The 16492-nt window shown below is 41.3% G+C and overlaps 2 protein-coding genes across 2 annotated transcripts; both read right to left on the bottom strand.

Annotated features, from left to right (window-relative positions):
- Nucleotides 1-359: 359 nt before the first annotated feature.
- Nucleotides 360-13501, bottom strand: LOC134183656 (malignant fibrous histiocytoma-amplified sequence 1 homolog). Its single transcript, XM_062651242.1, has 8 exons — nt 13178-13501; nt 13048-13124; nt 12093-12149; nt 11121-11203; nt 9978-10060; nt 3758-3823; nt 3635-3698; nt 360-3572 (listed from the first exon to the last, which is right to left on the bottom strand). The coding sequence occupies exons 1-8, from the start codon at nt 13499-13501 to the stop codon at nt 820-822; spliced, it is 3507 nt and encodes a 1168-aa protein (XP_062507226.1). The 3' UTR covers nt 360-819.
- A 76-nt stretch (nt 13502-13577) lies between these two features.
- LOC134183655 (uncharacterized protein K02A2.6-like) lies at nt 13578-14404 on the bottom strand. Its single transcript, XM_062651241.1, has 2 exons — nt 14362-14404; nt 13578-14305 (listed from the first exon to the last, which is right to left on the bottom strand). Exons 1-2 carry the CDS (start codon nt 14402-14404, stop codon nt 13578-13580), a joined length of 771 nt encoding a protein of 256 aa, XP_062507225.1.
- Nucleotides 14405-16492: the final 2088 nt, after the last annotated feature.

The following is a 16492-nucleotide window of genomic DNA, read 5'->3' as shown; positions in this document are numbered from 1 at the left end:
CACACACACACACACACACACACACACACGCACGCACGCACACAACACGCACGCACACAACACACACACACACACACACACACACACACACACACACACACACACACACACACACACACACACACACACACACACACAAGTCGTTACTAGGATTGAAGGCGAGTTTTAGCTGAATTAACAGCGAGCAATTTTCGGCGTATTTTGCTTTGAAGCATCTGGGCTAGATGCCAAAAAAATGTTGCAATGTTTCTGAGCTAGCTGGGGCTACATTAAGTCCATTTATTAGCTAGAGATCTAGAAATTCTACGACGAAAGTATGAACAGTGTCTAAAATAAGTGCCAAAATACAAGTACAAATCTTCAGTAGTTAATTAGGGCACACAAAAACGCTTAAATTGTAGACTGCACGTTCACCATTAAGCGGTTGATTGCAACCTCCATACTTCATTAATTTACCAGCCACTATACCAGCTCCTACAGTACACGTCACCGTTCTATGTTGCTTTGCTGGCTCGTAGAACTGTACTAAGAGTTGCAAACAAACTGATTACTTGCAGTGAAATTGCCACATGAAACCATGCATTCTTACTATGGTAAAATATTTGCACATTATTATACCAGAGATATCTAAAGTACACACTATAGGTGTAACCTCGAGTTATAACCAATGTGCTTAGAATTGTTAACTGTAGCGTAGCAAAGACAGGCGATTTATTGCACTATCAGCAAATTTTCTGCCCACTACTACACTAGCTTGATTAATCATATATGATAATCACAATCACTGCTTGTTGTACACATTTATGTAGCTGCTAGAGATCATGAATGTCCAAACTTGTCCATTAGAAAATCTAGTATCTCAAGAAACATCTTGTCACGTGTACAACAAGCCTGGTGTTGTTCCTGTTCATGATGGCATTTTTGTTGTGTAGTCGGCACAGCTGGTAGGCCAAAACCTCTTCTCACGTAAAACTGAGGAAAAGAGTTTCTAAATGAGTGACCATCATCACAGTTGTGTCCTTCATTTCTCTGTTTTGACAAGAAAGTGCAATCATAATAGAAACAGTTATTTTTGTCAATGTCAAAACATTGAGGACAAGTGATAAACCTTTCGACTACGATGCCTGGAGTCATTAGCAGCAGCTTTTCCGTGTTGTAAAGCACTGGCTCAGCCAAAGCCCACATAACCTTTTCAACAGATTCAGGCATGGGGCTATTTTTGTTTGATTCCTGTAGTTCTGGTGCTGACACACGAGCCACAACTTTTAGAGTTACCATCTCCAATTCATTCCCATCTTCACAAATATTGTTCTTGTCTTCTATGACAAGCAAATAGGATTGCTTCTTCTCATCTCGACTATCCAGCTTATAACAAAAGCCTTTCCTCCAGTGTTGCTCATATCCTCCATAATAGCTATGGCAACTAACTGCAAGTTTCTCGAAAAATCCATCAGGGTAAATTACAGGGAAATTGAATGATAGTGCCAACTCATAGCTTCGGGCACATGGGTTCTTCAACACAACAGCAGGCGGACATTCTTTAGGAAGCAGCCACGGCAGTAAAATTTTCTCAAAGTTATTGATGGGATAGGCAATGCTGAAGTTCTCTAACATAGTCATAAGAATGCAAACATCTCCTTGTATACTTACATTTGGTATGCACAAAGCTTTAAACAGTTTACAGCCCATCAGACCCTTCTCTTGAAGTAATTTCTTTTCTAGGTTGAAAACTTGTTGGCTCATAAGTTGCTTCATGTCATTATTGAACGCCAAAGTTTCAACCATATCATGTCTCAAGATAGTTTTGAAGACCTGCATCATCTGTTGGGGATAAATGCAGACATAATCTTTGAGCTCGGGAACCTGAGAGTAATGCAGTACATCACCCATCCGATGATAATACTTTAATGCTGAAGCAACATGATTGGATCCAGATTGAGAGATTAATGTTGGCTTAATACTATCAATTTGGGACATCCTTTTTGTTGCCTTCTCTTGTAAATCACTAAGTTTCATTAGAGGACACTCAGAACTTGTCCGTTCTTCAACTACAACCTCTAGTACCTTCTGCCATGCTACAGGAATAAGTTGTGCAGGAAGAGAATTCTCACACATTGAGAGCAAATCTACTGCTACACTGTTGATTGCGTCAAGACTACAGTTACTGACACAATAGATCTTATTGTGTACTAGTTGAAACCTTTTCTCTTTCAGGGTAGTCAACCGTTTAATGACAGTTGAAATGTCAGAGTCACAACGTTCTTTGCTTTTAGCCAGTGAAAGACTCTTCTGGAAGTTCGCTTGAGCAATCTCGTTTTTGAGAATTGATTGTCGTTTTTCCTCCAATGCTTCTAGCTGCTTTGTTATATCTTCAACTTTCTCTTGAACATTGTGAAAACAGTCTGTGTGCGTTAGAACCATCATTACTAGAGCATCAGGCGAACAGCTCTGGATGCGCTGTACCCAATGACCAACGTGAATCATAAAACTTTCCTCACAGCCGACTTTATAGTCCCTACCATTGACAGTAAGAATAACAAAGTCGTCTGACAAAAAGAACGAATACATTCGGTAGTAAACATCATGGCCACCAAAATCTAGAAAGTATACGTCCAGTGGGATGTCTCTGTTCTGAATATTTCTCCTCCACACCCGTTCGTCAACCCCAATTGTGCGTATAGGTTCAATTCTAGGATTTGTTGGTACATAATCAACTACTGCTCGAATCAAACTTGTTTTACCAGCGCCAGTCAGACCAAGAACTATAACCTTTTTTCTTCTCATATAAACACCCTCACTGCCCTGCAGTGAATCGAAGTACTCACGTACTTCCAGGAATGTAGCGCAGTAACGCAGAGGGGGGTGTTGTAATGGATTTCGAGAAACATCCAATTTTGTCAATTCTGTTAACTTACACAACTCAGGAGGCAAATATTGGATTTCGTTGCCTTTTAAAACGAGCTCCTCTAGTTTCTGTACTTCACAAATGGCTGGCATAAGCATACGTATTCGATTATTGGAAAGAGTGATTCTTGTCAACTTTGGTAAACTGTAGAGTACATCAGGGAAGGCCATGAAACGATTATTATCAGCATAAAAGATCATCAAGTTTGCTAGGTGGCTAAAGCTCTTGGGCAGAGATTTCAGCTCGTTGTCACAAACACTCACGCCTACCAAGTTCACTAGCTCGCCAAAAGTGTCAGGAAGCCGTTTCAATCTGTTGCCATCAATCAAAATTACCAGTAGTGTTTTGAGATTTCCAATGTCATCTGGAAGATTCACCAATTTACATTTATTAAGTGACAAATATTTGAGATGTGTAAAATTGCCAATCTCCTTGCCAAGTGTGTTTTCAAGAAAGGAAGAACTGTCCACACTCAAGCCATCAAATTGCTTCCACATTGATGCAGTACTATTCAAAAGTTCTAAGTTTTCTTGCTCTAGAATTAATACTGGTAGTTCAAGACGAGTAGACCGAACTTTGACCAAAGCCTGACGTGACGAGTACATCCGTTTTATCTCTCTTTCTATTGAAGCTGATTTGTCAGCAAGTACTTGCTCAACATGCTGGCCTAATTCAAATCAAAGTTACAATGGCACATCATTAGTGGTACATTTGTTCAAAATAGCCAACCTAACACAGGTAGGTGGTCTCTGTAACAGATCCATCCATGATCAACACGACAATGCGAAAGTTCCTACAAAACAAATTAAATCTACAGTCACAGTCAAATAGAAGTCCTATCAGCTACACAACCTCTGGGTCGCTTATGGTCATTTCCTCATTTCTTCCTGTGTCCCATGTTACAACAACATCAATTTTCTAAGGCACAATACAAAACGCTGCAAGTTATTATTCCAGATACTAAAACTCATCAAACAAAACATATGAAAAACACACAATTATAACCAAGTATTAAAGAAGAAGACAGCTGTAGCTGTTGCATGTACACAAAGTAAACATCAAGCAATAAATTGAGTAATTGATTGATTGATTAATTTGTCACTAACTACTTGAGCCATAGCCACAGTCTCATGTGGCCAAACTTTTAGCATACACGAGGTGGATAGGATGCATAAAGGTCTGGTTGTTGTGTTTCGGTGTATATATATATATATATATATATGGCTACATTTGGTCTGTCATGGAGAGTAAAATAAAATAAATATATATTAAAAAAAAAAAAAAAAAAAAAAATATATATATATATATATATATATATATATATATATATATATATATATATATATATATCTTCTGGCAAGCCACTGCATCTTGTTCTGCTTTTCTACTTGTTGCAGATGTCTCTCATAGGATATCAAAGGCCAGTGCTGCTTTTGGTAAATTGTACAACAGACTCTGGCAAAGGCATGAAATCAAACTGACCACGAAGGTTGCAGTTTACAAAGCAGTAGTCTTATCAGTTCTATTGTACGGATGCGAGTCATGGACCCTTCTTCGTCGTAACTTCAAAAGTTTGGAGAGTTTTCATCTGCGATGTCTTCGCGCATATGTGGAATCCAGTGGACTGACTATATACCCAACACAGAAGTGTTATCTCGTTGTAACATCAGTGGCATTGAATCTTTTGTTATGAAATGCCAATTTCGCTGGGCTGGTCACATGTCTCGAATGTCTAATGATAGAATTCCCAAACAACTCCTTTTTGGTCAACTGGAACAGGGCCATCGTCATCAAGGTGGTCCTAAATTACGTTATAAAGATTCTATCAAGGCTAATATGAAATCTTGTGGGATTGACTTCCTGCATTTTGAGAAACTATCCAGTGATAGAACAAACTGGAGATCTCTCTGCCATTCATCACTCCAACAGTTTGAAGAAAATCGTATTAGACATCTTCAAGCTCAACGTCAGAAACGGAAAGAACAAATTGTTCCTACCAACAAGTCATTTGTTTGTCAATCTTGTGGAAAGGAATGCCGTTCAAAAGCAGGTGTTAAATCCCACCAGAGACACAGAGGACACTAAAGAGAGTCATCACTGTTATCAGTGGACATGCCATCATATATATATATATATATATATATATATATATATATATATATATATATATATATATATGTATATATACATATTGTCTTAATACACACAACAAAAGAACAAGCTTACTATTACAAGCTAGACTATCTAAGCGCGGCAAAACCCAATTCTCCCGTATGTCTACCAACACCCGTTTACACTATATTCCGCCCATTCTATGGCACAAAGTTCCTAACAAACGTCTCTGAACGAAGAGGTCTCCGAACAACCCGGCCTGATTTCGTAGTGCAGACAGCCGTAGAAGATTCCGAAGTCAGTTGAGTTGTGGGAGGTTCAGGTGCATGATTGTTGCGCTCGAACGGAAAGTTAAAGCACAGCGTGTTGGCTTCAGATTGCGCTTTACAATCCCGCCGCGAGCTGATACAGAAGAGATACTGAGAACTCAATAGTCGATTAAAGAATATAACTAACAGCTTCAGAGCATCTATCCGTCTCTTTACTCAACTCGCACAGACTCACAGAGCCTCACACAGACTCACACCGGTTAACACAACGTTCTCTCATCATCACATTTATAATGCCAGTAAAACCCACGCCCTACCCAGTCATTACTGACATGAGTACTCGAAAACGCTGGTATAGCTCTTCCCACCAACAGTACCCTCAACACAACTCTGATTGCACATGGGTTGTGACATACGTCACTCCGCTGAGACAGTCCACTCCTCTGTTCTCGTTTCTCTTGATGGATTTTATGCAGGGCAAATGGTCTTGTAAATACATTGCCAATCATTCCAGTGAGGAGACCACTCAGGTGACTCGGACTTTGAACAAATCTCTTGAGTAGATTGACGTTGTAGATCTTCACTTTGCCGTCCAATTAATCTTGTAATCACAGTCTCCTACAGCCACAACTACGGAGTACGGTCCTCTCCATCTCAATAGTAGCTTGTTACTCTCTGTTGGCAGCAATATCAGTACTGTCTCCCGCAGAGTCTCTTAGTGCTGGGATGGCAGTGTAGTTTGTACTTCCGCGGGGCCTTCTCAGTTCTTCTCTTGCAATCTTTGATGGCATTTTGCCAGTCGGCGCTCTAGCGACTGTCTCTTTGACACTGCACTGTCTTTTGACATATCTCACACGAGCGACAGAACCTTCACACATCACTCCTAAGCCCTGGCCAAAAGAAATCCCTCAAGATTCGTTGTGTCGTCTTCCTGGCTCCAGGATGTCCTTGGATCCAAGAAAGGGATACTTTCCTGTATCAATTTATAAGCATTCCAAGGTAGACAAAGGAAAGCCAATACGACAAGTAATTGTACCTAAACCATTGAGGAATCAAGTAATACGGATAGCCCAAGAGTCAGTAATGGCAAGAGTCGTTGGAATATGACCTCTTGATCTCTCTTGATGACGGGACTTGTTCTGGCCCTATACTTCTGAATTGATGTGTCTTCTCGTTGCAGTCTTGCTATCTCATCGCAATCTATGTTCTTCCACTGTTGCCGTGTTGATACATGTACCACCAACGGGCGATTTACACCTCTCTCCTGTGCTTGTGCTCTGGTGACAACACTGACCTCACTCCACGTTGGGTCAGGATTTTCTGCGGCTCGCGCTCCAGGAATGGAGCTGATGATTGCGTCATACAATGCGTCAGACGGACACAAGGCATCCACGGTACAAATATAATAGGGCGTATCAAGCGTGACCATTGCCATAAGAGCCCTGCGCACCTTGTCATCAGCCATCCGCATAAAACCCTACTTATTAAGAAATTGACTTGGTTTCACGAGCTGTTGCTTGACGACAACGCCGCTACATCCCGTGTCGCGCAGAATACCACCAACAGCCCTTCCAATCAGATTACTAACTACTGGCATTTTTCCCACTGTCCGAATTTCCGAACTTTGCACATAGACCCTACTGACGATCAAAGGGAACTATGTGTTCGTCCCGTTAACTTTAACCAACCATCATCATCACGCTGGAGATCGCGAGACGTAGCTTCACGTGAAGCGTCGGCTTGAATAAAACACGCGGCATAGGTTTCTCTAACGGGCTCTTGACTCTTCTAACTAAATTCTTCTGGCTTCCGAACAGCCGCGCTTGTTTTGCGGACCGCCCCCAGCATTCGCGTGCGTCATCGAAAGCATTTCCTTTCACCCCGAAGCCTTCAGTTAACAGCGCAATGGCCCAAACGCTTGCATATCAGGCACGGAACATTAACAGATAAAGGCTCATTCCTAAGACGTCAGGAGAGGTGCCCTCAATGGAGAAAGACTGCTGTTCGTTCAAATCAGTCACGTAGAAGCGTCTGTCGTACGCCATCAGAAATCTTACTGCGCTAGCTGCCACGTCGCCAAGGTTGGGAAATTCTCTCTCCCTTAAACGCACGGCAAAATTCTTGGGACACGAATTCAAAAATTGCCCTTTTACGAACATAGCTTCGATGGCCTCGGTTGTATTCGCCGTCCTAGACATGGGCATTCACTTACCGAGGTAACATCGTAGTCGGTGAATGAACTGCTCGGAGCTCTCTCGCTGCTCAGAACGGCTGCGTCTACATCGCAGTCGGTACGTACTCGTCTTCTGTCAAGTCATCACCGTTTAAATAAGGCTTCTCGGAGTTGTGTATAGTTATTCGCCGCCGCAGCATTCGACAGTCGCGAATAAACCTCGAGAGCCTTACCTGTCAATAATGTGCTGAGCGCTGGCGCCCATTGCTCTTCTCCCAATGCAGTCATTGATCCTGCCGAATTGTTCAAACCCCTGCAAATAACTATCCAAATCGTCCTTACCGTCTTGAAATGGCGGCAGCTGTGGTAGCTTTGCTCTCGCGACCAATTCCGGCTTCACTTCAGCATGTGCTACTGTTTCTTCACGCCGCTCTTCGTATCTAGCTCCATTTCGGAACTCCAACTCCTCTTTTGGCTCTTCTTTCTACTGAATCTAACTGCACTCCCTCATCTCTCTCTTCTCGTTCCATTGCCCTCGCTTCTCGTTCAATGGCTTGCTATTCACGTACAAACTCATGCAATTTCTCACTTTCCAAGATCATCTTCTCTCCTAGGCCGTGTTTCCACTAGCTGCACCTTAAACTAATTTAGCTTAAATGCGTTTAAAACTAAATCAGTTCAAGAAAGCGACTGTTTCCACTAGGAACTTGCACATCCGGGATGTGCTAAACAAACCGTCTAGGAACGCCTTAATTTGAAGTATTGGGCTGGTCTGTCACCGAGTCAGGGCAACTGTTGGTTGTCACTGATTCAGCATCTGCTAGTAGGAATTTGCATGAGAATGATCACGTCGACCAAGGACATCGTCTTCTCTCTCTCCGTAGATGCTGATTTCTTTCCCCTAGCTAACGACCCTTACATCTTCTAAGGCAATCCTATCCCAACAAAATAGTCGATATCATCAAAAAAGCGTTGTCAGAAGACATCTAAACAAGCGCGATACTCTCACGTGACAGTTAAACCTAAACCGCTTTGCTAAACCTACTTCGAAGTAGGTTTAATTAAGAAAGCGGTTTAGGTTTAACATATAACCGGTTTAGTGCAGGTGGAAACAGGTCAATTCTTAAACCAGTTTAGCTTAAACCTCTTGGTAAACCGGTTTAGGCACTAGTGGAAACGCGCCCCTAGTTCAATCAGTCGCTCCATCACGTCTAACTTACAATCAACCGTCTTGCTTCTGTAATTCAGCTAACTTAATTTTCCGCCTGAGCTCCCAGATGTTGCACACAAATGGTAAGTTAGAGCACAATGTGTCGGTTTCAGATTGCACTTTACAATTGTGACACGAGCTGACACCGGAGAGATACTGAGAACTAAATAGTCGATTAGAGAATATAACTAATATCTTCAGCGTATGTATCCGTCTCTCTACTCAACTCTCTACTCAACTCGCACAGACTCACAGAGACTAACACCGGCTAACGTAACGTTCTCTCATCATACATTTATATTGCCGGTAAAACCATGCACGCCTTACCCAGTCATGACTGACATGAGTCAATCCTCGCAAAACGCTGGTATAGCTCCTCCCACCGACAGTCCCCGTAACACAACTCTGCTCGCACTTGGATTATGACAATGCTACTGGTTGAAACTGTGTGATCTCAGAAGAAGGTTTAGGCGATGGTGGTAGTTGGGGTTGCGAAAGGTCGGAAGCTGGGGATTTCGGTTGATCCAGTTCAGCACTTGATACACCTGGTAAGGAGCTAGCTCTGTTGGCGTTCATGTTGAATATCCGAAGAATTGACTGGGTATCAATATGTAAAGTCAATCCACACAACGAAAGAGCAAGCTTACTATTACAAGTTAGACTATCTAAGCGCGGCAAAACCCAAGTCTCCCGTTTGTCTCTATCAACACCCCTATACACTACACTGGTCACAGGGTTTACTTTACGTGCATGACACTGAAAAGTTGACACTGAAATTATGTTGACGTGCTCAATCACCGTTCAGAATTGACTCACATGCGTATAGACGTCACTTGCTAGATACGCTGTCCTGAGAGCGTGCACTGGAGTAGAAGGTCACTGCGTAGCCAAGTATTACAGTAATTGTTGGTAAACGAGAGTACTTATTCAAAAGGCTGTTGTGCAATAGATACCAGTATGCTGGAAACCTACTCTCTGGGCGTGTTATTTTTAACCACACTCCATTAGCACGCGTTAAGTTGGACCACTTTTTAAATGTTACCTACCGGCCTGGCTCAATCTCATTTGATGTTTCACACTTTGATCGAAACACTCAACTAGACGCTGGCCTGTTCCAATCAGCTTTGTCACTTTAAATGTAGTATATTCTATAATAACAACTGCATGCATGTTTTAATTAGCAGTCTAGCATTTGATAAATAAGGTAACATAAGTACAATCCCTCACCCAACAGATATCTCATTCACCAAATCAAAAATAAGAGACAGGATTAAATAGAAACACAACATAACATTAATTTATGTGTACCGGGGTTTGATCACCATCGTTCCAGTTTACTTTTTTCACTTCCGTAATTACAGCATTTTCTATTATCTGAAATTCTCCAACTCCTAATCATAAAACAAATCACCATAATGAGTATAATAGTGCATGCTGCAGATTTTCCAACACCAATTGAAATAAATTACTGTGTTTCCCCTAGCTATACATATCGCTACATGCAGCTACATATACGCGTAAAACCCTTTGGTTTGCTTTTGCTTTCAAACCAATAAGCCTGCAGATACACTAATATACTACATAAATAGTCACAATTAACGTCCTCTTACAATTGACAACTACTAGCATGATATATTTTGTGGCAAGTGGCATGCAACAAAACAAACTTGTTTCGCCATATGCCTCAGATAAATGGATAAGTAAAGTTTTAGATTCTTGATTTTCACAAAAACCACTCTGCACTAAGGCAGCTATAGGCCTTCTAATTGTCTAGAACAATCTAGGAATTGAGCACAGATCATTAATGCTTTTTCAAACAGAACTATAAATTGTTGTGCAAATAGATCCATGTTTCTATTTGTGCAATTACGACAATCAATGGATTATTCACATGTATTATATGCATACATACATGTGACAATTCAAACCCTTTTTATTGGAATATAAGAAACACAACTACAGTAATGTCTAATTAAGCGGCACTCTTACAGCTAGCTGTACTTATCAAAAGACATGCAGTCTATATAGCTCTAATAACTAAAAGACAATAACATAAAAATACAAAATATTCATACTACTACAACGCTGAGTCAGTCTATCCAGAAATTTTCGTGTAATCCTGGCAAGAGACAGACAAAACAAACAAAAGCCAACAAAACATACCTCCTTAGCAGAGGTATCATGGAAATAACTGCATTCAGCAGTTTCTAGAATACTTGAAAATGAAACAAAAAGTCATATATCAATAAGATTAACATACGATCTGTACCAATGCCTCTTAATTAATAAAAGCAGAAAAGATTTCAAAATGCTACATCACATCTGTGAAAAGCCTTTGCTGTATCATGGAGTCCATGACCATTATCTATAGTATATGCGTCAGGCCCGTATAAAGGGGTTGCTCATAATAATATGTTATATGCCTCCTTAATTTCATTTAACTTATCAAACCTCTCGATCTCTGCACTGTGCTGCCTGAAAGATACCCTTCCAACTTCTCAGAAATGGAAGAACTCCTTGCCTCAACAATAACTCTAGAACACGTACAATAAAACCCAATATTCTAATTAATTAAGTAATATTATGGGCCACACAAACAGAAAAACATTGACAGAATGACATACCCAAACAATACACACACATGTGTGCACGCACACACACACACACACACACACACACACACACACACACACACACACACACACACACACACACACTCACTTTTTAATTGAAAGCAGAAGCTAATCACATTGTACACTATTACAGATTCTCTAATTGAAGCTACTATCTACAGGTACTTTAAATAAATAACCACAATAACACAACATAATTACATTACAACTCTCCTCTCTCTCTCTCTCTCTGTATACACACACACACACACACACACACACACACACACACACACACACACACACACACACACACACACACACACACACACACACACACACACAGTCATGCAAATCACATCCAAAGCCATGTAGACCCTGTGAAAGCTGAGTAGAGGCATTTGGTTCAAGATCATTTGTCCTATAGGATTGGCATGACTTTGTTGTTAATTAATGAGATTATCATTTTCTTTCTGAAGGCAGACAGACAGACGATGGTATCAGTGATCTCTAAACTGGCTAACAGTCATATCATGAGTGGCAGCTAGTAGGTGCCAGCATCGATGCCTCTAACAACGTGTTTTCTGCGTCTTGACTGCAACGACCGACCGCAAATTCCTAATGCAATAGCTAGGCCTGAAAAGATGCCCTAGATTTCGCGCTATCCGAGAGAATTTTGTTTTCTTTACCGTTCTTGTTCTGACGCTACAAAACCCGCTTTCTCGCTACTACCAGATAAGTTTCTGATAGCACAAGGATGGGCAATATTTATATTAAGTAGCAGTTTCTTTTCTTGTTTGTAGTTGTAAACCGCAATGACAGCCCTTGATCAATCTTTTTGTCTTGCAACTGGCCAGTGAGTTCTTTTCTGCAACGAAAATCAACTAACCATAACATGTCATAGAAAGTGTCAAGGACATGGTTAATGCCTGCAAATAGATCCACCACCAAACTTGCAAGTTATCAATGCATGGTATCCTTCAGCGTCAAAATTGTGCAAAATTCAGATCATCTGTCTTCAACAGTGTCATTAGATCTTTGTAAGAATTTGGCAACTATACTAGCGCTGTACTCACCTAAGGCTTTTGGGTCTCTCTGGACATCTCTCCTTATACTATTTGCTTGTTTGGTCACCTTTGACTTTTGCAGTTTCAATACCAGCTTGCTGACAACTAACTTATGATTACCTTCAAAATCAGCTAGGGCCTCGTTTTACTCTGCAGTCATAAACCATAGACCTCATACAATGTTTGAACAAAACGAAATCTTTCGCACTAGGTTGCAGCTGACCATTGGGAGAATACCAGGTGGCAGTATGGAGGTGTTTTGTGCTGAAAGAGAGTGTTTGTAACTACAAACCCGTAAGCAAAGTCCAGCAGTCTCATTTCACACACACACACACACACACACACACACACACACACACACACACACACACACACACACACACACACACACACACACACACACACACACACACACACACACACACACACACACACACACACACACACACACACACAGATGAGCACTTCAGATGGTTATCTAAAGATAGCATCCCTTGCCTTTTTCTAGGTGGGCCTGTGGCGTTCTCAAAATTTCCGTCCACGCTGATACATCCCTTGGCACTTGGCGATAGCATTCAAGAGCACTGACTTTAGCACAGCTCTGGGATTGAACCTCAAGCCTACCCGTATGCTGTGTATCGTATATGTGTTACTCTTTTGGTATACACCTTACTCTATTGTATACAGCACTGTACTCACGTTGTGTTCACACACTCTACTCTACAGTCAGTGTTCAATATCAATACCTCTTTACTAATTACCATACATCCTTCATTCTTAAAAAAACAAAAAAAAACGAAGTGAACCAAAGTATATGTTACTTAGTTACATAATCCTTCAAATAGTTAGGAGGTCTGGTTGTTCTTCCGCTCCTGGTGGTGGTAGGCTTCTGCTGTAATTGTGGTGTTGCTTGTGCAATGATAGACTCGATAGGTAGTTGGAATAGATTTGGTCTCTGCATCTGATTGTTTTCGTGTTGCTGGTGGATCAGCTGTGCTGGTGTTGTGATCTTCTGCTGTGGCTCGTAGTTGTCTTCTTTTCGTCGTAGATAAATTCCACCTTCTATTTCAACTTCATACGATCTTATTCCCACTTGCTTAGTCATCATTGCTTTTCTCCATGTCTTGTGTTGTCCATGTGGTTGTATTCTCATGAACTGTGTCGGCTTCAATTGTTGCAAATCCTTGCTCCCTTGGTTATAGTAATGGACTTGTTTTAACTTTTGTCGTCTAATAGCTTCCCGATTCATCATGAATTTCAGGTCTCAACAAACTAGTTGTGGTTGGTAATCTCGTCTTCGTTCGTCTTCCTATTCGTCTCTGCACAGGGCTTGATTGTAAACCTTCAGTTGGAGTATTTCTATAATCTAATAGCCATAACCACGGATCACTGCCTGTTGCAGCGGCTTTCTTCATAATTTTTTTGACTGTCTTGATTGACCCTTCCACCTTGCCATTGGATTGGGAATAGTATGGGCTTGTGACGGTATGTTGAAACGACCAATTCCTGGAAAACTCAGCGAATTCCTGAGACAAATATTGCGGTCCATTGTCGTTGACAACTATGTCAGGGATGCCATACCGTGAGAAGTGTCTCTTCAAACATTTGATGACTTCTTTTGAAGTGGCCTTTTTCAGGCAATCAACTTCCACAAAAGAACTATAATTGTCCACAGTCATCAGGTACTCATAATGTTGAAAAGGAAAAATAACAGTCTCAACTTTTGCCCATGGTCTTAGAGGAAAAGTGTGACTAATCAAAGACTCTTTGGGCTGCTTTACATCAAAGTTTCTGCAAGTAGAACATCTAGATACATACTCTCGTATCTCCGCATCCATGCTGGGCCAGTATATACACTCTTTGGCTCGGCTCAGACAGCTGTTCATGCCTATATGAGCATAATGAACTCTATCTAACATCGCTGCTCTCAAGCTATGAGGAACAATGACTCTATCGCCTTTAAAGATGATACCATTCTGATATAACAACTCATCTTGAATATCATAGTATTACCTGATTGACTGCGAAACATTGCTCTTGTGCTCTGGCCATCCATTCTGAATCATATTCTTCAACTGCATCAGTGTTTCATCTGTCTGTGTTCCTTGCTGTAACATCTCAATACTAGTTCGGATCATAGGTAGATACTCTGTTGCATCCTCATCATCCAGATGTAGCACTTCTCCATAAAGGCATGCATCACTGCCTCATCAGCTACATAGGCTCTCGATAAGGTATCTGCTAAGAACATGTGCTTGCCATTTCTGTAGACTACCGTCACTTCATAACGCTGCATGCGTAGAAACATCCGTTGCAATCTTTTGGGAACGGAGTGTAGCGGTTTCTTGTGCAAAGCTTCAAGAGGTTTATGATCTGTTTGTATTCTGACTTGCCGTCCAAATGTGTATGTGTCAAATCTCTCTAGACCAAATAGTATTGATAACAGTTCTTTTTCTATTTGCGCATATTGCTGCTCCGTATAAGCCACTGGTTGTCCTCCTTGCATTAGTGCTACTCCAATTCCTAGTCCCGAGGAATCACACTGAAGAGTTGCTCTTTCCTTGTCATTAAAGTACTTGAGAACTGGAACCTGTGTGATTGCTTTCTTGATACTGTTCATCGCTTTGTCATGTTCATAAGTCCAAATCCACTCAACATCTTGTTTGGTCAGCTGTCTCAAAGGCTCTGACATAGTAGCCAGTTGTGGCAGAAATTTTGCCAAATACGTGACCATACCAAGCATGCGTCTAACTCCTGCAACATCAGTTGGTTTCGGCATCTGATGTATCGCTGTTATCTTCTCAGGATCTGGTTTAATTCCTTCATCAGTCAGTAGATGACCCATGTATGCTACTGATCTTAATTTCAATCAAAACTTATCCTTGTTCAGACAAATCTGTTTCTTCTGACATCGTTTCAAAGACATGTCAAGTTTCCTGTCGTGATCCTTAACTGCTTCTGCATAAGTAATGCCATTACCTGCAATGAGTATATCGCCTGCAATTGCAAACACTCCATCTAGATTTTCAATGGCCTCTTGTAACCGTTGTTGAAATATTTCTGGTGCAACTGAAATACCAAAGGGCATTCGTCGCCAACAGTATCTCCCAAAAGGTGTACCAAACATGGTGGGTTTCTGTGACTCCCTATCAAGAGAAACATGCCAGTACCCATTCCTGACATCTGCAACGCTGAAGACTTTCGCATTAGCTAATTGTGGTAAGATATCTTCCAACGTTGGGATTTGATAATGGTTCCTTTCAAAACTGCATTTAATGGCTTTGGATCCAAACATAATCGCAAACTGCCATTGGGTTTCTTGACAATTACCAAACTCGATACCCATTCTGTAAGCTCAATTCTTCCAAGTACACCAAGCTTCTCAAGACGATCAAGTTCTGCTTTCAACTTTCCTTTAATAGCAACTGGGATGCGCTTCACTGGCATCTGGACTGGTTTCCTTGATCGGTCAACATCTAGCTGTAGATCATTTCCTAGAAGACCAACTGCCTTCTCAAACACTGTATGATACTTCTGCAGCATTGGGTGTGTGTTCTCTTTGCTCCTTGGCCTAGCCTCTTTGTCAGTGGATGTCTTCTGAATCATCTCATGGTGAACAGTTAACAAACCCATCTGTTGCACAGCAGCTGAGCCCAAAATTGAATTTTGCGCATCTTGTATCACAACAAATTCCACATCATACGTTTTCTCTATTCTAGGATTTGTCACTTTCACTTGGCATTGCCATATGGTTTAACTCTGCTTCCATCATACAAAGTTATCATCTGTGCTGTGGGCATAATCTTGGTCTCTCTGGGAATCTTATTCCTTTTAAGCACGTTGCACGTGGCGCCCCTGTAAAGCTGGAATTTGACACCTTTTCCATTGATGTGCATGTTGGCATAGACCTGGCGCTGATAATTCCACCCATAGTTGTCTCTGCATTGCATCACCTGAACATCCTGTTGAGGCGGAGTCAGTGTAAGAGTCAGGCATTCATCATCTTCTTTGCTTTCATCTCTGTTGGTAGCTACATGTATTCACTGTGTGTGTCTCTCTGTCGCTTTGATCTGCACTTCCGAGCAAAATGATTCCTCTTGTGGCAATACGTGCATTCTTTGCCATAGGCTGGACACTTGTCTGC

The sequence above is a fragment of the Corticium candelabrum genome, chromosome 8, assembly GCF_963422355.1.
Source record: "Corticium candelabrum chromosome 8, ooCorCand1.1, whole genome shotgun sequence".
NCBI classification, from domain to species: domain Eukaryota; kingdom Metazoa; phylum Porifera; class Homoscleromorpha; order Homosclerophorida; family Plakinidae; genus Corticium; species Corticium candelabrum.
This window is presented reverse-complemented; position numbering and strand designations above follow the sequence as displayed.

Bases quoted from the DNA above. Each gene is read 5' to 3' on its own strand.
- LOC134183656 (XM_062651242.1), bottom strand. From the start codon at position 13,501: ATGAGAATACAACCACATGGACAACACAAGACATGGAGAAAAGCAATG. The intron at 12,150-13,047 runs GTGAGTACAGTG...TTTTCGTTGCAG, and splicing joins GTAGAGTGTGTGAACACAAC to AAAAGAACTCACTGGCCAGT. The intron at 10,061-11,120 runs GTTTGATAAGTT...TTTTATGATTAG, and splicing joins CACAGTGCAGAGATCGAGAG to GAGTTGGAGAATTTCAGATA.
- LOC134183655 (XM_062651241.1), bottom strand. From the start codon at position 14,404: ATGGATGGCCAGAGCACAAGAGCAATGTTTCGCAGTCAATCAG. The intron at 14,306-14,361 runs GTAATACTATGA...TCATCTTTAAAG, and splicing joins AATGTTTCGCAGTCAATCAG to GCGATAGAGTCATTGTTCCT.